Source organism: Schistocerca americana, chromosome 4 (genome assembly GCF_021461395.2).
Source record: "Schistocerca americana isolate TAMUIC-IGC-003095 chromosome 4, iqSchAmer2.1, whole genome shotgun sequence".
Lineage (NCBI taxonomy): Eukaryota > Metazoa > Arthropoda > Insecta > Orthoptera > Acrididae > Schistocerca > Schistocerca americana.
This window is the reverse complement of record NC_060122.1, coordinates 819,735,054-819,759,427: the sequence shown is the minus strand read 5'-3', so window position 1 is coordinate 819,759,427 and position 24,374 is coordinate 819,735,054. Positions and strand designations below refer to the sequence as shown.

General features: G+C 44.3%; 1 protein-coding gene across 3 annotated transcripts in view; it reads left to right on the top strand.

Moving 5' to 3' along the window:
- LOC124613951 (muscle M-line assembly protein unc-89) overlaps positions 1-24,374 on the top strand; it is a 722,488-nt gene that overhangs the window by 360,181 nt on the left and 337,933 nt on the right. For all 3 annotated transcript variants that reach the window (XM_047142722.1, XM_047142721.1, XM_047142719.1), the window contains one exon: positions 19,954-20,076. In XM_047142722.1, the coding sequence (XP_046998678.1) occupies positions 19,954-20,076 (123 nt within the window). The remainder of the gene's footprint in view (positions 1-19,953; positions 20,077-24,374) is intronic.

Here is a 24,374-nt window from a genome sequence, read left to right as displayed (position 1 = left end):
AGCCGAACGAACATCTGTTTAATGTTTCTAGCGGTTTACAACAGAGGCCGAAAAACAAAGAAGGCAACATGTGTGTTATTTGCCACTTACATTCAAGAACAGGGTGTTCCGCAACCATTAATCCTATTTCACAAGACCACACCGCCGTTCAAAAGTTTCGAGAAGGGTTGTATTACTGGCTTATAAGCGACGTCAGCGCAGTAATTACGATGGCAGTGATGTTGCAAAACTTCTTCAGAATGTTTTGAAGAAGAAGGAAGTGTGTGGAAGGTTTCTCCCGCATATCTTGACTTCCGAACAAAAGCAACGACGGATGGATGCCTGAAGAGACTTGATTGATATGAAAGACGCGCAGAATTCTTTTCCGGAAAAAAAATAAAAGAATGTCGCGACTAACGCTCTCATCGTCCAGCAAGACCGAAGAAGAAGCGAATGTCGATGCACGAGCTGAACAATATCCCAAACAAGGACTTTTCCGGCAGTTTCACGTGGTTATATGAACGTTCAGCGCGTTGTGCTCAAGTGGGGTGAAACTATGTAGAGCATCTGAAGCATTAAACCACCATCTTAGCCGGCCGAAGTGGCCGTGCGGTTAAAGGCGCTGCAGTCTGGAACCGCAAGACCGCTACGGTCGCAGGTTCGAATCCTGCCTCGGGCATGGATGTTTGTGATGTCCTTAGGTTAGTTAGGTTTAACTAGTTCTAAGTTCTAGGGGACTAATGACCTCAGCAGTTGAGTCCCATAGTGCTCAGAGCCATTTGAACCATTTTTGAACCACCATCTTAACTTCTCCCACGTTTTTACGAACACACTCTTAATTAAAACATTAGTAAAAGCAAAGAGACCTTCGACGGTCCATGGAAAATCCTTCTAAGCGAGGAGTGAAAAGAACTAGAATCTCAAAAGTGTGGTTACAGGAATGATGTAATGATATAAGTGTCTTTTTCCACAACACCGAGCACATGCCTAAAATATCCATTTATATCACGGCGGAGAATGGCTGTACAGCATCTGCATCTACATGGATACTCTGCAAACCACATTTAAGTGCCTGGCAGAGGGTTCATCCAACCACCTTCACAATTCTGTATTATTCCAATCTCTTATAGCGTGTGGAAAGAACGAACATCTATATCTTTCCGTGCTAACTCCAGTTTCCTTTATTTTATCATGGTGATCGTTTCTCGCAATGTAGGTCAGCGTCAACAACATATTTTCCCATTCGGAGGAGAAAGTTGGTGATTGAAATTTCGTGAGGAGATTCCTCCGCAACGAAAAACGCCCTTGTTTTAATAGTGTCCATCCTAAATCCAATATCATTTCAGTGACACTTTCTCCCCTATTTCGCGATAATACATGACGTGCTGTCCTTCTTTGAACTTTTTCGACGTACTCCGTCAATTGTATCAGGTAAGGATCACACACCTTGCAGCAGTATTCTAAAAGAGGACGGACTAGTGTAGTGTAGGTAGTCTCCCTAGTAGGTCTGTTACATTTTCTAAGTGTCCTGCCAATAAAACGCAGTCTTTGGTTAGCTATCCCCACAACATTTTCTTTGTGTTCCTTCCAATTTAAGTTGTTCGCAATCGTAATTCCTAGGTATTCAGCTGAATTTACGGCCTTCAGATTTGATTGATTTATCGTGTAAACGATCTTTAACGGATTCCTTTTAGCACTCGTGTGGATGACCTCACACTTTTTGTTATTTAGGGTCAATTGCCAATTTCCGCACGATACAGATATCTTTTCTGAATCGTTTTGAAATTTGTTTTGATCTTCTGATGACTTTATTAGTCGGCAAATGACAGCGTCATCTGCAAACAACTTAAGACGTCTGTTCAGATTGCCTCCCAAATCGTTTATATTGATAAGGAACAGCAAAGTGCCTATAACACTACTTTGGGGAACGCCAAAAATGGCTTCTGTTTTAGTCGATGACTTTCCGTCAATTACTACGAGCTGTGACCTTACTGATAGGAAATTACGAATCTAGTCACATAACTGAGACGATATTCCATAAACACGCAATTTCACTTCAAGCCGCACGTGTGGTACAGTGTCAAAAGCTTTCCGGAAATCCAGTAGTACGAAATCGATTTGAAATCCCTTGTCAGTGTAAACGCATTTCTTCACAAGGAACTGTTTCAGCGACTAGTCGACCGAAGGGGGCGTACGGGCCTGGCCTTGCACTATTTGCCTCCAAGGTCCCCTGATCCATCTCATGGTATGAGATTTTTTTCGTGGCGCAGCGGGGGAGGGGGGTGAGTTTAGCGAAAGCCCCCGCCTACACGCCTCGACTTCCAAGAGCTTGGGTGAGCTGCGACCCCGCATTGCACCGTGATTGAGTGCATTAGCTCCAGACATGCTCGCAAAAGTATGGACGAGCTTTACTAGCGTGCGCCATTTGATGACTGGGTGGGCGATCAACAGGACTCTTAGCATCGTGGCTAGTGGAGTATTATGGTGATAAGACCTGTGTTCGATTTCATGACTAGTTGACGACTGCCTCGGGTTGAGGTCTACACGTTTAAATTTTGGCGTATAAATCGAGGCCCTATTCGCTTTTTGTAATATATTTCCTGAACAGCGCTGTCCCGTGGATAAAATGGCTGAAAAAGTTTAAAATCACTACAGAAATGTGAACTTTGAAACAGATCGTCTGTATCGAGGTATTTCGACATTCACCGACTATGAGACCTTAATGTCTTGAGCATGCATTTTAAATTAAGTGCGTATCGAAAAGTAGGTTGAGCACGGCTCTCATATCAGGCTTTATGCAATTACTAGCTGAGTACCTGGCGTTGCCCGGGTATGTATTTGTTCCACTTTTCTATCAGTTCGTCTCCTGTTTTCCTCTCTCTCTGTTCACTTGCTCCTGCCTGCTCTAATTCCATCTTCACCTCGCTGCTCTCCCTGTTCATCTCTTTTCTTCTTTTCATTTCTCTGACCATCTCCTCCTCATCCCTCCCTCTGTCCCTCTGCTTCTCCCCTTTTTCTGTCCATCTTCTGCTCTCCCTCTGTCTATCCATTTCCCCCTCCCATCTCCTCCTCCTCCTATCTGAGCCCATCTCCTCCTTCGCCGTCGCTGCCTCTCCATCTCTTCCCTCCCCTTCTCTCTCCGCGTTAACACGCACCCCCTATACGAGGCTTGAGGCTTTTACCCCAACAGAATGTCTTTTCAGATTGTAACTAATATGTGTACCAGATTCGTTTGAAATGGTTCGAGGGGCTTACGATGAGCTTTTTACCCTTGGCTTTGCCTACGTATGCACATGTCAGATATATTTGACATATTACGCACGTATTTGTACACATATTTCACCTGCATCTCAATAGGCTTTCGTCCTGCAGTTTCAATTTCACGCAGGTCAGTATTTACGACGTCACTATGAGCTGTACACGAAATGTGTTGAGAACAGAGTTAGTAGGAAAGACAGAATAAATTAAAACGTCATGCATGATGCGGCTGTTTTTGACGCCTCTAGTGTTCATGACGCCATTATCTCCTGAACAATGTGTCGTGCAGTGGTATATTTTTACTAGTACATTCAGTGGTATATGTGAATGCTGTGTGCAACATGTGTCGCGAATACAGTTAATACTAAAGAAGTGATAAATTAAAACGGTATGCTTCATGCGGAAGTTTTACTGCATGAAAAGCGACAATGTAGAAGCGATGAGCTTTCTTCCTTTCGTCATTTTGTGGGGGTCATCAGCGAGAAAAGTTTCATGAAGATTTAAAAATATGTGAAAAGTTTGTTGCCAGTTTCTAATGCTCTCAGTCTCAACTAATGGATGATGAAAGTATGGGTTGTATTTTTCAAATATTCCAAAATATATCCAGCACTTAAGTAATTTGTACATCACCATATTGCAACTTCGCAACTAAATCGCACGGAATTGTCGACGGCACCAACACACCAAGAATATTTCGCCACAGTAGAAGAATAAAAATCGAAAACCGACGATTATGTAAAGTGTATCTTGCAAATCATGTGAACAGCCGTCTCATGATGAACTTGCCAGTTCGAAACCGGTTACGGCGCTATTTACCTAAATAAATATCAGTTTTAATAGTGGCTGTTTGCTGTCTTCTTCTTCGTAAGAATTGACCTACATGAGCCCGCATCTCGTGGTCGTGCGGTAGCGTTCTCGCTTCCCACGCCCGGGTTCCCGGGTTCGACTCCCGGCGGGGTCAGGGATTTTCTCTGCCTCGTGATGGCTGGGTGTTGTGTGCTGTCCTTAGGTTAGTTAGGTTTAAGTAGTTCTAAGTTCTAGGGGACTGATGACCATAGATGTTAAGTCCCATAGTGCTCAGAGCCATTTTTTTAACCTACATGAAGTTATTATGTCACTGCGAATGAGAGCTGGTTCTCACACTTAATAATGCTGCGGATAATTTATGAAAGGGGTATCGACTAGGAAAACTTAAATCACACGGCGAAAACTGGTAAAGTAAATATAAGAAAAAAGAATGATGTAGAAAGAGGCACATAATTTGAAGTAATTTTCCTCTGTGGGTGAGAGCGTCTGTTATGTTACAGCAGAAGTAACTATTATTGCGAGAAAATTTAAGGTACAACGAACAAAGAGCCTTGCTGTTGAAACATGTGCTTACACATAGGGTAGAGAGAGCTGGACCACTTCTTTCCCTCAGCGTAAAATTTCTGTATTTTTCAATGGTTCAAATGGCTGTGAGCACTATGGGACTTAACTTCTAAGGTCATCAGTCCCCTAGAACTTAGAACTAATTAAACCTAACTAACTTAATGACATCACACACATCCATGCCCGAGGCAGGATTCGAACCTGCGACCGTAGCGGTCGCGCGGTTCCGGACTGTAGTGCCTAGAACCGCTCGGCCACTCCGGCCGGCTATTTTTCAATCTTTTCGACTTCTCGTAGCATGCTCGTATAGAGTATCATACAGTTTTAAGTACAATATAGTTCTGAGGAATTGGCACCTAAAAGACAAGATATATGATAAAATGAAAATGTTCCTGAGCGGTCCATCTCACGCGTAGGTGTATGGGCGAAATGGACCAGTGTAATGGGAAAGATGGACCATATGAAAATGGCTATAGATGAGGAAAAGAGTCAATTGAAATTAAGTATTTTATGTGGAAGATGTTGTAATGAATAGAAAATTATACTATTAAGTGTTTTAGTCCGAAACAATATTACCGGTTTATTATGAATCTTGATTTAACACTGGCTTTTGTAATGAGTTGTTGGTTTTGTTCAAGCATTAGTGTACTTGTCTCTTACCACAGCAATTACACTTATTACCAAATGTTGAACAACATTCGTGTGGTCACCGTGAAAAAGAAACACACTGAATCCAACGGTCATTTTTGTTAGTTTCGTAATAGATTTCAAACCACCCAGCAAATTCATCATCATCCCTCCATTTTTGGAACCTTCTGCAATGTCTGCATCTGATGAACACGGTTAGCTAGTTACTGCACTTTTTATAGTTTCTTCAATCTGTTTACTCTCCATTAGTACCCTTTGGTGATCTTTTTGAGCCTTTTTCTTTTTGCTTTGTTTCGTTACCCTCTTTAATTTACAGTTTCAGTATTTCAGCAGAGTTTAGACACTTGGATACAGTTGGAGTCTTCCTCCTAAAATTCGTGGTTTTATGAATAGAAGGAGCATGTGACGTATCTTCCAAAAGTTTAGCGTGTGTTGGCTTAGGAGTAGTCAGGTTTGAAATGATAATCTTGGAAGTTTCAGGTTTAGTAGGAGTGGAATGTGGAGGAATCTGAGCTGTGGCCACAGCTCTGCTCTTCTGCTGTGCTTGAGATTACCGGGTCTCTCGGTGAGCTTTTCAATTGGTTGATTGTTCTGTGTGTGAGATTGTACTCTTCGATTTGTTGACACAGACGTATCTTCTGACAAATAAGTGTAGTCTGCGACTACGGCAGTCTTCACTGGGGCTATTCCACATGCCTTGAACCTAAATTTAATAGTGCTCACTCACTTTAAAACAAGTGCTCCATCTCTTCCAAATAACGGTGGTCTATCTCTCCCGATTGTCTATGAGAGATGGACCATATCGACTTCTGTCTGTAGGCAGCGAAATCGGTGGCCATTTCAAGTTAGTTTCATAATTTTTGGGCTTACATGAACAGAGAATGTGATTTTTCTTCAGAAGTGAAACTAAGGTAGCAGCAACACATCTGCACCACAAGTATCGACGCATTTGTGAAACACGCCACTGGTCCCTCTCACCCACTGGTGCAACTGTCCCGGACTTAGCTCATATAAACTGCTTGCAATCGACCTCAGATTAGCAAAAAAAGCGAGCGCGGAGAATTCAACATAATTATATCGAAGCGTACGCTGTATACGATATGCTAGTCACGAGGTCTAATGAATAGCAGCGCCCCGTGCTGCAATGATGAAAAACGTCGGACGTGACTTCGTTCGACAAAACAAGATTAACGAGACAGGAAACTGAGTGTGTGGTGGGCAGAGTATAAAGTACGCTGGCTTGCGCAGCTTGCAAGATAAGGAAAAAGCGGTGGGATTCCTGGAAAATGCGGGGAAGTGGAGAGGCGGCCGGACTGGAAGGCGGGTAGCGGCAGGGCGTAGCGCACGCGCCGCCTGTTGAGGAGGCGGCGGCGGCGGCGGCGGCGGCGGCGCTGGAGAAGAGGACCAGCCGGCAGCAGCGGCGCCGCCACTGGACCGGAACACCGGCGCGGCACGCGCGGCCGCTGCCAACACCGACTCAAAGGAAGGCCTCGGCGCTTGTTGGTGACGCCACGTCAGCTAGGCACGGCGAACGCCGGGTCTGTTGCAGGCAGAAACGCCTGGGAGTGCTTATCACTATAAATCTCTTATTTTTGGACAAAATGTTTGGTATTGTTTTGGATTCTGCAGTTTTATTCAGATGAAAGATTTTCTTACTATCGTAAAGCTACAAATGAAGAGCATAGTCCTGTATTACTAAATCCTGTAGAAACAAACGTAGATCAATATGAGAAGATGCTTTGCCCCATTGCAAGCTTCGGAAGTTTTACGTTCAAGTAACTATATTGACTTAATCCATTTTGCTATCAAAACTTAACCCAACCCCCTTACAATGAATTCGTTTCTTTTATTTATTTATTTTTGTTTGACATCGTCACTGGAAATGTGAACTAATTTACATGTCTAAATGTCCAACTGTTGCCAGTCATTTGATTATAGTCGTTTTCAACGAAAGAAATTGTAAACAGGAACCAAAACAGCTTCATACATCGAAAATACTCCTGAGCTTAAACTTTTTTAAACGTGCACCTTAGAAAAGATAAATATTCCCATCTTGTAACTGAAAGGAGAAAGTTTATAGGATAAAACAACTTTATTTGATAAAGCAAGTCTCTCTCTCTTGCCTCTTCTTCTGTCTCCCACCCCCTCCCTCAAAGTGTACAATCGCAAGATATTTCATTAACATTCAGTGCTCCTCACGCCATAGTCAACCAAGATACCTAAAGAAGAGCACCAATATGTTCACAGTTTCTTGTAAAAACAACCCCGTACAAACGTAACTTCCTCAGGTAAAGAAGCACGAATTCTGTTGCTGTTGGACCATGAAGTTGTTTTTTATGTCTATCCTTAAAACAGGTGGAAATTTAAGTTCAGGAGTACACTATTTGTTAAGAAGTGTAATGAATTGCACAATTAATTGATTGCAGAAATCTCTCAGAACAATGTGTGTTGGTCAACTACCGCCAATAGTTTCACATTTTCCTGTGTCAGGGAGACACCACCATTATGACTATAATAAAAATAGTCCCAGGTGCTAACACTCCATACACATTTAAATTTTTGACATACAACTCTTTCACTAATGAGAAACCCGCTATGCATGTTAACACAATTTCAGATCCCTCGGTGATAAAAGGACTGTAGAATATGCGCTGACTGTGCAGCAAACTAAAAGTTAACTGACATTCAAGTATAGCAGTATATGCTTTGCTAAGAAGTGTGATGAATTATGGATTTCACTGGTTGCACAAGTCACTGAATACAAATAAAACTGCCGGCCGGTGTGGCCGTGCGGTTCTAAGCGCGTCAGTTTGGAACCGCGTGACCGCTACGGTCGCAGGTTCGAATCCTGCCTCGGGCATGGATGTGTGTGATGTCCTTAGGTTAGTTAGGTTTAAGTAGTTCTAAGTTAAGTCCCATAGTGCTCAGAGCCATTTGAACCATTTGAACAAATAAAACTGCAGAATCCAAAACAATACCAAACATTTTATCCAAAAATAAGAGATTTGTAGTGATAAGCACGCCCAGGCGTTTCTGCCTGCAACAGACCTGGCGTTCGCCGTGCCTAGCTGACGTGACGTCACGAACAAACGCCGAGGCCTTCCTTTGAGTCGGTGTTGCCACTGCCTGGCGTGTGTGGCAGGGACGGGGAAGAAACGGTAGCGGGACCTTAGTTCTGAGTAACCGCTTTTTTCGGTATTGTTTGCTCTCTGTTATAATAGGTGTCTCATTTTTTGCTAATAACCCGGTAAAAAAAGTACCAAAACATTAATTAACCAAAAGTGGCAGATGAATCTTGTCTCCTCAGAACCTGTACTTCAGTTGAAATGTTCGATACCGTACAAATTTCGGCCTGATCTAATTTTTATACTTAAATTACATATTTCACACATAAAGATAATTTTGTATATATTTGATCACCAACACACTTTTTTCTGATAATATAATTCTATTTTTAATATCGTCCCATTTAGCAACAATGATCTTGAATCATGAAAATTATAATCGTAGTTGTTAACTTAAATGTGTCAAAAACTACCTTCATAGAAACTAATATTATTATTCTTTACTTTTCATCCAAACAAAATTTCTGTTTTCATTTTTGATTCAGCTAATTTTATAATCGATAATTCAGTCGGCAATTATACAAAGACTGGAAGCTGATTGTCAAAATTGCGACCTTCATTATTATTTATTAGGCGCACAAAACTTTATATAAATAACCTTTTCTTGAAAATATTAAGTAAATTATAACTGAAAACTAATGTCAATTAAGACAATCATAATAAAATTCATTTCAACTACATCCTCTTCTAGAAGGATCTGGAAGCTATGTATGTGATGCTTGTAGAAATTTTAGGCCCCAATCGCGCCATAATAGTTCAAGTTGTCGAGATTGTTCAGTGTAACTATCACGTTCTTTGTGTTGTGTTGAAACGTTGTACAATTCGTTTACTTAACAAGTGGTGTTGTAGAAAGTGTCAAGAATGTATGAATAAATACTGATGATGTAAACAACCGCTGGCTGTGGTGGCCGAGCGGTTCTAGGCGCTTCAGTCTGGAACCGCGCGACCGCCACGGTCGCAGGTTCGAATCCCGCCTTGGGCATGGATGTGTGCGATGTCCTTAGGTTAGTTTGGTTTAAGTAGTTCTAAGTTCTAGGCGACTGATGACCTCAGATGTGAAGTCCCATAGTGCTCAGAGCCATTTTGTAAACAACCAACAATATTCCAGCGACTTTTACTGGAACAATAAACCTTGGACGTATTAATTGGAAATCATAAACAGGAACCAACACCCTAGACAATGAAGCAGTCACAACAAGATAAGTGACAGTTATCTGCTAACACAATGCTTCGACCCTCGCGAGGTTATATAAACGTTGACAACACCAGAGTAGTTAGTTCATCATAGGATATTTGCTTTCTGTACATCTACAAACATTTTGATAGTAAGGGATATGTAAAATTATACTGTGCTAAATTATTTCGTTTCTCAATAAGCCTTTTTTAAAAATCGAGTAACTTTTATTCGTAAAATTTCCATTTCTTTGAAATATCGCGTTATTATAGAAAACGGGAAAAGCGATTAGCGTTATTTTAATAACAATGCCGTCAAAATAGAGCAACAAACACATGGAATAAGGATTGGCACAACACTACTGAGACAATATGTACCTGTTACTATGTGGCGCGGCCTATTGGATGGTACACTTGTACATTGCAAGATTTTCCCCACCTGGTCTGTATGACAGATTCAAGCTGTCGTCGTTGCTGCGGTATCAGTAAAGTACAGTGCTCCTTTTGCTTTAAAACATTAAGAACGGCGGGAGCCACAACAAACTTGCGGCATCATATAAGGAGAAAACTTATAACTTAACAATTCATTCGCAGTTTACAATAAAAACAGAATAGCTAATTTGTTTCCTGTGTACTTAATATGCTTTCATCTGCTTGTAGCCCTTGAAAATAGACAAATTAACACGAAACATACAGTCCTTCAACCTCAGTTTTCACCCTTTAGCATTGACTATTCCTGATGCGCAGATACTGATATGATCCCCAATTACAACGTGATTTTTGAGCGTAATTTCAAAAAACTAGTATCATTAGGAGAATACTGGTGATTCCTTTTCTAGTATTCAGCTATTTATCACTTTTCGAGAAAGAGCAGCGAACGGCGGCGGACTGAGTTTTCTTTTTATTTGCCTACTTAATTTAGTATTTTGATTCCGTGTACTTTGAAACTGAGAGAGAAAAAATTTTTCTGTCTTTGTTCGATTTCTACGTTTATTATGGGAAATAATGGGAACAAAAAACAGAAAATCGGTTATTTTAGAAATCGGTTATTTTGAGCAGTTTTCACGCTCAGGTTAAACTGTCGTTGAAAATAGCCGATGTAACTGAAAATCTGTTGTTTCAGCTCCTAGTATGCGGCCAAAGGGCGGGCCTCTCTCAGTTCCCTTTTGCTTCTCTGGTACTCTCTCTTACCGAAGCAAAAGCTAGAAAGAATCAATAATCATCAGTTTACCTTCCATTCGGAAAGTGGATGCACTCAGCGACTCTATGTGAGTTATAAATTATAGAGTGCAGTAAGGAGTCATCCTTTTTAAATTTTATTATGCAAATCCAGATTTCGGCTAGTAGCTAGCCATTCTCAATGCGCAATTTTTTATTCTCAGTGCATGAATACTACTAGTATTCAAAGAACTGTGACTGACGCCCGAACAACAGGGACGTAGATGCACTGAGAATAAAAAAATAGCGCATTGAGAATGGCTAGCTACTAGCCGAAATCTGGATTTGCATAATAAAATTTAAAAAGGAGCACTCCTTACTGCACTCTATAATTTATAAATTTATAAGAATCAATAATGTATAACTAGAATAAACTTCGTGCCTCAGATAAGCTGGAAGGTGAGCAAGTGTCTGGCCGTCTTTCGAAATCAATGAGTCTGCAAATATAAAACGTCTGTTGGAAAGGAGGAACATTAGGAATGAAGGATCACTCTGCAGTGGAGTGTGCGCTGATTTGGAAGTTCCCGGCAGATTAAAATCGTGGGCCAGACCAGCACGCGGACCTGGAACCTCCGCCCTTTCGTGGACGAATACTCTAGTGACTGAGCTACCCCAGCACGACTCACGACACGTCGTCACAGCTTCAGTTCCGCCAGTACCTTTTCTCCCACCTCACAAATTTCACAGAAGTTGTCAGGAAGGTCCCACGTTTGAGAACCGATCCGGCACACAGTTTTAATCTGCCGGGAATTTTCAAATCAGCGCACACTCCGCTGCAGAGTGAAAATCTCAGTCTGGAAACAATCTCCAATCGCCTAGGGTGCGGTTTTGCCGTCTCTCCCCGATATCCTTTCTTCGGGGAATGCTAATTCCGCAAAGTACGCGTGAGAACTTTGGTGATGTTTTGAAGGTAGCAGATGAGGTACTGGCGGAAGTGAAGCTGTGAGGGCGGGCTGTGAATCGTGTTCGGATACCGCAGCTAGTAGATCACTTGCCCGCGGAAGGTAATCGTTCCAGGTTCGAGTTCTGGTCCGGCAGATAATTTTGATCTGCCAGGAAACTTCAGGAAGATTAGGGTTTGCCGTCCCTCAGACGAAGAGGTAATTAGAGAGGCATCAGAAACTCGGACTGCGCAAACATGAGCTGATAAGATGAATAACGATAAAAGTAAAACAACACTAAAGAAAAATAGGCGAATTAAATCAGGCGGTGCTGACGAAATCAGATTAGGAAATGAGACACTGAAATTACTAGAGACACTGAAAGTAGTAACTGGTTTTTGCTATTTCAGAAGCAAAATATGAACGCCGAAGTAGAAAGGACGTAAAACACAGACTGGCAATAGCACTAAAAGCTTTTCTGAAAAAGAGAAACACACTGTGGTGACAAAAGTCATGGGATGCCTCCTAATATCGTGTCGGGTCTCGGTTTGCCCGGTACAGTCAAGCAGCTCGACGTGGCGTGACTCAACAAGTCATTGGGAGTCCCCTGAGCCGTGCTGACTCTGTAGTCGTCCATAATTGCAGAAGTTTTTTGTGCAGGATTTTGTGCAAGTACTGACCTCTCGATTATATCTCATAAATGTTCGATGAGATTCATGTAGGGTGGTCTGGGTGGTCAAACCATTCGTCGGAATCGTCCAGAATGTTCTTCAAACCAATTGCGGACAATTGTGGTCCGGTGAAACGGCGTATTGTCATAAAAAAAAAAAAATTCCATCGTTGTCTGGCAACATGACATCCACGAATGGCTGCAAACAGTCTCCAAGTAGTCAGACATAACCATTTCCAGTCAATGATCGGTTCAGTTGGACCAGAGGACCCAGTCCATTCCATGTAAACACAGTCATCACCACTATGGAGCCACCACCAGCTTGCACAATGGCTTGTTGACAACCTGGATCCATGGCTTCGGGGGATCTGCGTCACACTGCAACAATACCATCAGCTACAGCAAACCTAAATCGGGACTCATCTGACCAGGCCACGGTTTTCCAGTCGTCTGACGTCCAGCCGATATGGTCAGGAGTTCAGCAGAGGCGCTGTAGGCGATGTCTTGCTCTTAGCAAAGGAACTCGCGTCGATCGTCTGCTGCCACACCTCATTTATGCTGAATTCCGCCACACTATGCTAACAGGTACATTCGTCGTACGTCCGACATTGATTTCTGCTGTTATATCGCGCAGTGTTGCTTGTCTCTTAGCACTGACAACTCTACGCAAACGGCGCTGCTCTTGGTCGTTAAATGAAGGCCGTCGTCCACTGCATTGTCCGTGGTAAATATGGTATGACCGTGGTAAATATGGTATTCTCGGCATACTCTTGAAACTGTGGCTCTCGGAATAATGAACTCTCTAACGATTTCCAAATTGTAATTTCCCATGCATCTAGCTACAACTACTATTCCGCTTTCAGAAATTCGCTTCGTGCGACCATAATCACGCTGAAAAACCAAACTTGTGGTGCATAAACGTCCTCATTGCCAGCACTGCTTCTCTCTGAAACCTGTCTGGGCTGTTTCTCACGGCATTGCTGTGAACGCAGATTGTTTCAAAATTTCCTCCACTGCGCCCTCTATTCTTATCATACAGCATATTACATTCACGGGTCCACCACGTTTGTTTCTGTAAGAGATAAATTTCAACAGTTATCTATGTCAGTCAGTTTTGTTTCCTCCCACGACGTGTTTTGAGTGTTTATACCATTATCTTCAGGTGGATCAGTGGATTAATTCACATTTTTGTTTGTTGATTGTAGCCGGTTATCTACTTCGAGTTTCATATTGCTGTAGATAAGGCGGGATTTAAGTATTGGACGCGGAATCTTAGTTGGTGCTAGATGCTTGAAATATTCCATTTTGGAAATTGTTAGAGAGTTCAATATTCCGCGAGCCACAGTTTCAAGAGTATGTCGAGAATACCATATTTACCACGGACATACCATATTTACCAGGGACAAAGCAGTGGACGACGGCCTTCACTTAACGACCAAGAGCAGCGGCGTTTGCGTTGAGTTGTCAGTGCTAAGAGACAAGCAACACTGCGCGATATAACAGCAGATTTTTTTTTTTTTTTTGTGGTTTTAGGGCGCACAACTTCAACGGTCATTAGCGCCCAGACTACGTTAGGAATGCACCGCGAGGCACAAGTTTAAAACAGCAACTAAAAGAGAAAACACGATAAAAGATCGACAGGCATAGTATTAAAAAACAGCATAATCAAATGTCCTTAGACAGGTTGGTCAAGTTGATAAAACGAAGAACGCGAGCAGCTGCTCCTGGGTCATCCGCTAAAATGGCATCGAGAGTACATGGCAGGCCAAGATCAAGACGCAGTGTAGTAAAATCCGGACAGGACGTGAAAATGTGGCGGACCGTCAGCAAGTGCTCACATGGGCAGAACGGCGTCGGCGCAGCCGTCAGCAGATGGCGATGGCTGAACCGGCAGTGTCCAATTCGTAACCGGGCCAAAACTACCTCCTCCCGCCGAGAGGGGCGTGAGGAGGACGTCCAAGCCGCGGGAAGAGGTTTCAAGGCCCGAAGCTTGTTGTCCGTAAGTGCAGCCCAATCGGCATGCCACAGCGATAAAATGCGCCGACAAATGACCCTGCTACAATCTGATGAAGGGACACAACAAGAAGCTGTCCGAGGCTGGAGGACCGCAGCCTTGGCCGCGGCATCTGCAGCTTCGTTCCCACGGATACCGACATGGCCAGGAACCCACATAAAGCTAACCGGAGAACCGTCGTCCACCAGCTGCTGAAGAGAGCGTTGGATCCGGTGCACGAAAGGGTGAACCGGATACGGATCACTGAGGCTCTGGATGGCGCTCAGGGAATCGGAGCAGATGACATAAGCAGAATTTCGGTGGCGACAGATATAAAGAACAGCCTGGCAGAGGGCAAAGAGCTCAGCTGTGAAGACCGAACAATGGCCATGGAGCCGGTATTTGAAACTTTGTGCCCCGACAATAAAAGAACAACCGACCCCGTCATTGGTCTTAGAGCCATCTGTATAAATGAAGGTCATATTAATTAACTTCGAACAAAGTTCGACAAAACGGGAGTGGTATACCGAACCGGGGGTAACCTCCTTTGGGAGCGAGCTGAGGTCAAGGTGAACGCGAACCTGAGCCTGGAGTCAAGGTGGCGTGTGGCTCTCGCCCACTCGAAAGGTTGCAGGGAGTGAAAAATCAAGGTGTTGAAGGAGGCAACGAAAGCGAACTCCAGGGGGTAGCAGGGCAGATACATACAACCCGTATCGACAGTCGAGGGAGTCGTCAAAAAAGGAACGATAAGACGGGTGGTCGGGCATTGACAGTAGCCGACAGGCATACCGACAAAGCAGTATATTGCGCCGGTAGGGCAGTGGCAATTCACCGGCTTCAGCATGAAGACTCTCGACGGGACTAGTATAAAACGCTCCGATCGCAAGACGTAAGCCCCGATGTTGTATGGCGTTGAGGCGGCGTAAGATGGACGGCCGTGCAGAGGAGTATACGAAGCTCCCATAATCCAGCTTCGAGCGGACGATCGACCGATATAGGCGAAGTAGGACGGTTCGATCCGCTCCCCACGACATACCACTGAGAACACGGAGGACATTTAGAGAACGGGTACAACGGGCAGCCAAATAAGACACATGTGGAGACCAGCTAAGTTTCCTGTCAAATGTAAGACCTAAAAATTTTGTTGTCTCCACGAATGGGAGAGCAACGGGACCGAGTCGTAAGGACGGTGGGAGAAACTCTATGTAGCGCCAGAAGTTAATACAGACCGTCTTCTCGGCAGAAAAACGGAAGCCATTGGCGACACTCCAGGAGTAAAGATGGTCAAGAGAACGCTGAAGACAGCGCTCCAGGAAACATGTACGCTGCGCGCTGCAATAGATGGTAAAATCGTCCACGACAAGGGAGCCTGATACATCAGCTGGGAGGCAATCCATTATTGGATTGATCGCTATGGCGAAGAGAGCAACGCTCAAAACTGAGCCCTGTGGCACCCCATTCTCCTGGCGAAAGGTGTCTGACAGGACAGAACCCACACGTTCTGCCGAAGGCATTGGAGACATCCTCAGGGGCCACAAGGACGTCATTCGCGACCGTCAAGCCAGAAACTGGTGAGTGGACCTTAGTGCCAGATAGCCGGCGCAGACTACCCCAGACAACAGAAGAAGGAGTAAAACTGTTGAAGGTGCTTGTGAAAGCAGCCCAGCTGGGTTTCTTGCTTTCTTTAATAATACGACGGCACTGTGCACGTAATCGTTTACAATTTATACAATTCGCCACTGTAGGGTGGCGTTTAAAGGTGCGTAAAGCACGACGAGCACGTAAAGCGTCTCTACATGCTGCGGTCCTCCAGAGGACCGGTACGCGACGTGGAGAAGAAGTAGTGTGAGGGATGGAATATTCAGCAGCAGTGACAATGACTTCCGTGAGGTGTGCGACCTGACTATCGCAGCTTGTGAAGGTTTGATCCTGAAAGGTCGCCCTGGAAGAGAAGAGCCCCCAGTCTGCTTTGGAGATGTTCCAACTAGTTGAGCGCGGAGAGGGGGTATGATGCAGGAGATGGATGACACACCGGAAGTGGTCGCTCGAATATGTATCAGAAAGGGCATACCACTCAAACCGGCGTGCAAGTTGGGTAGTACATATAGAGAGGTCTAAATGGGAATAGGTGTGAGATGTGTCCGAAAGAAAAGTAGGGGCGCCAGTATTGAGGCAGACAAGATTGAGAGGGTTGAAAAGGTCTGCTAACAGGGAGCCCCTCGGGCAGGATGCTGGAGAGCCCCAAAGGGGATGGTGGGCATTGAAGTCTCCAGTTAACAAAAATGGTGCAGGTAGGTGAGCAATAATTTGCATCATGTCTGCCCTGGTAACGGCAGACGACGATGGAGTGTAAACGGTACAAATGGAAAATGTAAAAGTGGGGAGAGTAATTCGGACGGCAACTGCCTGCAGGCCGGTGTGCAATGTGATGGGATCGTAGTAAATATTATCCCGGACCAGCAACATAACCCCTCCATGAGCCGGAATACCTACCACAGGGGTAGGTCAAAACGCACAGAGGTGTAGCGTGCCAAGGCAATGTGATCGCATGGGCGTAGCTTCGTTTCCAGGAGGGCTACGACGAGCGGACGGTGCAAGCGGAGCAGCAACTTCAAGTCCTCTCGGTTGGAGCGAATGCTGCGAATATTCCAGTGAATAAGTGCCATCGTGAGAAGAAAAGGAAGATGAAAGAAGGGGTCGTCTCGAAGGCCGCTGAGGGCCTGGCTTCGAGCGAGCACTGCCGCCGCTATCAGTAGGCGGACAGTCATCGTCCATTGGTTCTATAGGTTCATCGGCCATCTCGTTAAGAAGGCCGGGAGGAGGAGCTTCCTCCGCCGGTGGACGGCCAGATGTTCGGCTACCAGCGGTGCGGCCAGGCGAAACGGAAGACGGCCTGGGGCGGCAACCGCTGGGTGGCGCAGGAGAAGAAATGCGCCGTGGCGGAGAAGGAGAACTGTGCTTCCTATGAGCCTTCTTGGAAGGTCGTTTAGTGGAAGTACTAGTCGACGGCTGGGAGGTCGAGGTACGTAGGAAGTCTGCACGGGACGGTTCCTTCATGAAGGCCCTTGCATCTGACTTCTGGGTCTTCGTCTTGGCAGAAGCTGATGGAGGTGCTTGTGTCTGAGGGGTGATGGGAGGAAGAGGAGACGTCGACCGCGCGATCTTAGCACTGGCCGAACGGACGACCGTGGTGCTGAAGGTCAGATCGCATGTCTGCGTCGCCCACCTCCGTGGTAGTCCGAGGAGAAGCGAGGACAGTACCGTATTTTCCCGCTGGGAGCAGCGTGGGCTTCCTACTAGCAAATAGCTTGCGAGCAGCCGAGGTGGACACTTTCTCTTTGACCCGAATTTCTTGGATACAGCGTTCTTCGTTGTACATGGGACAGTCGCGGGAGGACGCTGCATGGTCACCCTGACAGTTCACACAACGAGGAGACGGAGGTGGACAGTCACCCTCATGGGCATCCCTGCCACAAGAGACACATTTGGCCGCATTGGAACAAGACTGGCGAGTGTGATTAAAACGCTGACACTGGTAGCAGCGTGTAGATGTCGGGACATAGGGGCGAACAGAAATAACCTCGTAGCCCGCTTTGATACGCGACGGCAGCTGAACACTATCAAAGGTCAAGAAAAGTGTCCGGGTCGGTACAAGGTCATTGTTCACCTTTTTCATGACCCTGTGGACAGCCGTCACGCCCTGCTCAGCGAGGAAAGACTGAATCTCCTCGTCAGTCAATCCGTCGAGTGATCGAGTATATACCACACCACGAGACGAATTCAAAGTGCGGTGAGCCTCCACCTGGACAGGGAACGTGTACAGGAGTGTGGCCCAAAGCAGTTTTGGTGCCTGAAAGGCGCTCTCAGTTGCTAGTAACAAGGTACCATTACGCAACCTGGTACACGACTTGACAGATCCGGCTATGGCATCTACGCCCTTCTGGATAACGAAAGGGTTGACAGAGGAAAAATCCTTGCCGTCCTCAGATCGAGAAACTGTGGGGCAGGCGGTAGTACTTTTGTCACTGGTGGCTGGTCAAGTTTCCGTTTATGACGCAGACCCCCCGAAGCCATGAATCCACGTTGTCAAGGATGCACTGTGCAAGCTGGTGGTGGCTCCATAGTGGTGATGACTGTGTTTACATGGTATGGGCTGGGTCCTCTGGTCCAACTGAACCGATCATTGACCGGAAATGGTTACGGTCGGCTGCCTGCAGATCATTTGCAGCCATTCGTGGATGTCATGTTCCCAGACAACGGTGGAATTTTTGTGGATGACAATATGCCACTTCACTGGGCCACAATTGTTCGCGATTGGTTTGAAGAGCATTCTGGACGATTCCGACGAGTGATTTGACGACCCAGATCACCGTGCGTGAATCTCATCGAGTATTTATGAGATGTAATCGGAGGTCAGTTCCTACACACAATCGTGCACAGGCAACACCTTCGCAATTGTGGACCGCTGTAGAGGCAGTATGGATGAATATTTATGCAGGGGACTTCCAAATACGTGTTGAGCCAATGCAGCGCCAAGATGCTGCACTGTGCCGAGTGATTTAAATAAGTTTGCCACTTCATTTAACTGGGGTGAAATTACATTAGGTGCTCCACAGGCTTCAATCATGGGTCCCCTTCTGTTCTTGATATATGTGAACGACCTCCTTTCCTATCTGAAACAGGAAGCTGAACTGACACTGTTTGCTGATGATACACGCATAATTATTAATCCAGTAAAAGAATTCATAATTGGATCTTCTAAAGCGACTAGGTTCAGCAACTTTTGCAATCAGAATAATTGCCAATTTTGGGGATATAGAAATTAGTAAGCTAACATACTTTGCATACTTTCACTCTCTGATGTCGTACGGAATAATATTTTGGGGTAACTCAACATTTAGACAAAAAGTATTCACTGCTCAAAAGAAAGTGGTTAGAATAATGTGTGGGGTTCATAGTCGCACATCTTGTAGGCAAAGATTGGGAATTGTTACAACAGCCTCACAGTACATTTAGTCATTAATGAAATTTGTTCTCAACAACCTGGACCAGTTTAAAAACAACAGTGACATTCATGATTATAATACCAGAAAAAAGAAAGACTTACACTATCCTTTACTCATCCCATCTCTGGCACAGAAAGGGGTAAAATATGCTGTTATAAAAATTCTCGACAAATTACCAGATGAAATAAAATGTCTGACAGACAACAGTAATAGCTTCAAAAATAAATTGAAATCATATCTACTTGACAACTCCTTCTATACCATAGATGAGTTCTTCAATAGCAATAAATAAATCTATAAATATAGTATACGCATTTTGTTGCATTTAAAGGGAAAGGGGTAAATAACAGAAATGTATGTGAATTTCTTGTGCACTTGACACATTCCACATCATAACGGATACCGTACCGTGCGATTTATCAATGGAACACGCAACCAACTAACTAACTAAGTAACTAACTAACGGAAGGAGGTCCGACACAACATTAGGAGGTATGCCATGACTTTCGGCGCCACCGTGTAAACCGGCCTCCAGCGTCCGGCGGTCCACGGCGCGCGCAGCTCGCTCGCACAGCGGCACCACTTTTGAAAGTTGTAGCTTGAAGACAACGTGCGTCCTCTTGTGTTGCAGAGCGGAGAATGGCTGCAGCTGAAGCTGCTGGAGGCGGCGCCGGACCTGACCAAGTTGGGCGCCGACCTGCGGGAGGCCGAGGAGCTGCGGGCGGCGCACGCCGAGGTCCTGCGCCAGCTGCAGGTCGGTACAGCCGCTGCCCGCGGCAATTTCCTCTAAGTTCAGTGGACAGAGCTCAGCCAGCATTCTATAAGGCGTGAGCTAGGAAAACGCGTGAAAATACCAAAACGGAGAAACAAACAAGTGTAGAGATTTCTTTCAATGATTTATACCAGTACGTAATAAGTAGCTTAGTTATTTCCTTCATAAGGTCCAGAATGAGCGTTCACTCTGCAGCAGAGTGGGATCTGATTTGAACCATCTTAGCGGATTAAGGCTGCATCCGAGACTGCCGACTGAGCTGTCCAGTCACTACTCACAACATCCCACCGGAATCTGGCAGGAAGTTTCAGTTTCTCTCACACTCCGCTGAAAAGTAAAAATTTATTCTGGAATAAAATTCCGTAGTCTATGCTTAAGCCAGGCGCGCTAGTCCCGTAAGGTACGCTGTGAGGTTTGGAAAGTAGGAAAAGAGGCGCTGGCTAAAGTAACACTGTGACAGCGCAACGTGAATCGTCCGCGGATGGTTCAGTCGGGTGTTTTAAAAGAGGAGGCTCGCTATTATAAAAGATAAATCTTGGTTGTCCTAGAAGAGGTGACATGCTCTCTTTGATTTAGAAGAGAAGATGTTGGCTGTCGACAAAGAACCTTTGTTGCTTGCTAGAGAAGTTTTGTTTGTTTCAGAAGAGAAGTCTTGTTTGCCTTAGAGGAGTTAGTTCTCAACACTAGAACGGCAGGGGGTTAAAATGACCCCTGTCATACGTTTTTCGTTCTTTGTCATATCCAGTTTATTTACTTCGTTAATGAAATTACAGGACTTTTTCTAATTTTTTCTCCTCTTTCTGAAGGTCCTTCAGTACTTACTAAATATTTTAATTTTCTTCACCATTTCATTCAGTATACTTAGAACAGCGGAAGGGGTCAATTTGACCCCACTATAATTTCTCTTCTGAATATAAGTAAATTGTCCAACAATACAGTGGAGTGGCAACAGTGAGCAGTAACGGAAAGCAGTTGCTTCTCATTGTTGCAGATTGGCACGTGTAAATTCCAGTCCACCACAGCTTATGTTGTGTAACTCAGGCAGTCCTTGTCCGTGAAACACGTTTACGAACATGTATCGTCAGCGTGGACTTTCTGATGAAGAAGTGTTACATCTCTTAGAAAAATCCGAAGCTGAATCGGAAATTGACTTGACTGATGAAGATATTGATTATGTACCTGACACAAGTGAAGATGAAAACATTGTGAATGAGGGGCGATTAGTGGAAGAGGATTCAAATGCTGATATACGTCAATCATCACCTCTTTCAACACGGCAGGTACAGTTGAAAGCGTCGACAAAGATGATTGCAAGGGATGGAACCGTGTAGGAGATTCGAAGTTATTCATCTTCTGAAAGGCAGTCAGCTGAAGAAGAGAGGAGGCCCCACTGCTGATGCTTGCAAACGAGTAGACAGCTCTGTCATCAGTGCCTTCCGTCTTATTTTTGATGAAGCAATGCTACGTTTCATGAAGAAATACAGGGAATCAAATGCTCAGAAAGTACTACAAAAAAAATTACTGAACTTTGTCATTGTGCAACTGGAGAAACTGATAGCTATCATGTATGTTCGGGGTGTATTGTGCACAAAAGGAATGTCTGTGAGCCGGCCGGAGTGGCCGAGCGGTTCTAGGCGCTTCAGTTTGGAACCGCGCGACCGCTACGATCGCAGGTTCGAATCCTGACTCGGGTATGGATGTGTGTGATGTCCTTAGTTAGGTTTAAGTAGTTCTAAGTTCTAGGGGACTGGTGACCTCAGATGGTAAGTCCCATAGTGCTCAGAGCCATTTGAACCATTTCTTATGTCTGTAAATGCTACCTGGTCGCACTCTTGGGGGCCTGCTTTTATCAAGGGACATATTTCAGGAGCTTCTCAGATTTCTCCGTTTTGATGAAAAATCAGTCCGGACTGAACGTCTGGCAGCCAACAGATCCGTTCTTGCATCTGAAATTTGGGGAAAGTTCACTGAAAACAGTATTTGCGCTTACCGCCCTGGAGAAAGTAATTGATGAGCAGCTGTTACCAAGCAAAGTAAGGTGCAGGTGTACTCAGTTCATGTCCAACAAACCAGACAAATTGTGGTCTGAAATTCTGGTTGGCTGTTGATGTAACGACAAAGAATATATGTAATGCTTTCCCATACCTCGGCAAAGGGGACACGCATAGAGAGAAACAACCACTTGGAGAGTACGTCGTTCTGCGTCTCACGGAGCGATTTATATATCAAGGATGAAATGTGACCACGGACAACTTCTTTACATCTCTTCAACTTGCTAAAAAACTCAAAGAAAGGAAAAGAAAACTTCATTAGTTGGTACAATGAACAAGATCTGCCGTGAAATCCCCGATGAAGTAAGGAAGCCGAATGCTGAAATACACTCCAACACAATACTGCACAATAGTGGCAACACAGACTGCACCTTGACTGTATACCAAGGAAAGAAGAATAAAAATGTCATTCTTGTGAGTGCATGCTGAAGTAGCAGTAAGCAAGGAAGGAAAGAAAAGGCCTGAAACTGTGACGTTCTACAATGCAACAAAGTACAGGTGGACATGGTTGATCAAATGACCCGTAAATATACTGCGAAGGTTGCGTGTAGGAGATGGCCTGTGCGTGTCTTCTACAACATACTGGACATGGCGGCAATAAATGCATGGGTCATCTAAAACATAGCAACGAACAAGAAAATGGAAAGGAAGAAGTTCGTACTTCAACTTGCAAATGAACTCAAGGGAACGAAAGAACAAAAACATAAGGCAAAGGAAGAGGATATGGGACTGACATCACTTACAAACAGGAGGAAGTGCCAAATCAGCCTCTGCAAAGGCAACAAGACCAGCGAAAACTGTGTAAAGTGCCACATAGCCGTGTGCGGAAAATGTGCGCGTAAAACAGAAATCACCTGTGCTAAGTGCGTGTAGCAGCTTCGAATGACTTGAGTGAAAAGTGATACAGAGCTGTTTGTAAGACAGATGTGAGAGTAAATGGACCAAATATACTAAATGTATGAATAGTTAATAAATTAAAATCTATAGTTACGATACTTGTAAGCAGTAACAACAATAAATTTGTATCATACATTGTTGTTCAAATAAATTAATAATTATTATTTATAATTGTAAATAATTGTTGTGATTACTAGAAATAAAGTATGGATTAACAAACACTAAAAAAGTACTTGTTTAAGTCAAATATATTTTGTGTGGGGTCAAAATGACCACTTTCCACCGTTTTAGGAGTGTCAGAAACTCCGCCGTTCTAGTGTTAAAGGGGAAATATCCTTTTTGTAGAAGAAGAAGGGAGGTTTGTTTCAGAAGAGGTGCCTTGTTTGTTGTAGTAAAAGTAGTAATGTTCCCATTAGAAAAGGAGTTTAGTTTCTTAATTTGTTGTCCGAGGGGAAATCGGTTTGTTTTAGAAGAGGAGACTTGTTGTCTCAAGAGAGAAGTCTTACTTCCTCTAGAAGAGAAGCCTTGTTTGTATCATAAGAAGTGTCTTGAATCTTTTACAAGGTGTCCTTCTTTTGTGTAAAAGAGACTTGTTTGTTTTAGCCGTAGAGTCTTCTTTGTTACAGAAGAGAAGCTGTTTCCTTCGGAGGAAAAAAAAAATGGTTCAAGTGGCTCTGAGCACTATGGGACTTAACTGCTGTGGTCATCAGTCCCCTAGAACTTAGAACTACTTAAACCTAACTAACCTAAGGACATCACACACATCCATGCCCGAGGCAGGATTCGAACCTGCGACCGTAGCGGTCACGAGGTTGCAGACTGTAGCGCCTATAACCGCACGGCCACTCCGGCCGGCCTTCGGAGGAAAACCTCTGTCTGTATTAGAAGAGCTGCGTCGTATTTAGCCTTGTTTGAAATTTTGAAGAATAATTGTGAATGTTACTTACATGTTATGGTTTAACTTAATGTTGAATATTATAGCGTGAGAGACGCAGTCATTGTAGACATTTTTAGAGAGAGAGAGGATGGGCTACAAGAAGAGAGGGGAAGCCAAAAAATTGAAGTCGGTAGAGCGTTTACTAGTGAGAGGTAAAGTGAAGTTTCGGTCTAGCATAGATTTTCAAACTGCCAGGTAATCTCACTTTACAAGTTGTTACAAAATATTTCGTAGGTCTACTCATTCTTTATCCTGTTTCCGCTCATTTTTTAAACATTCCGGAACGAGAGCCGTAGTTGCTATATCTGGATAGTAACGACCATTATAAGGAAGAAAAGAAGGTCTGAAACCTCGATGAGTGAGGAAAATCTATAAGCGATAGTACATTTCCCCAT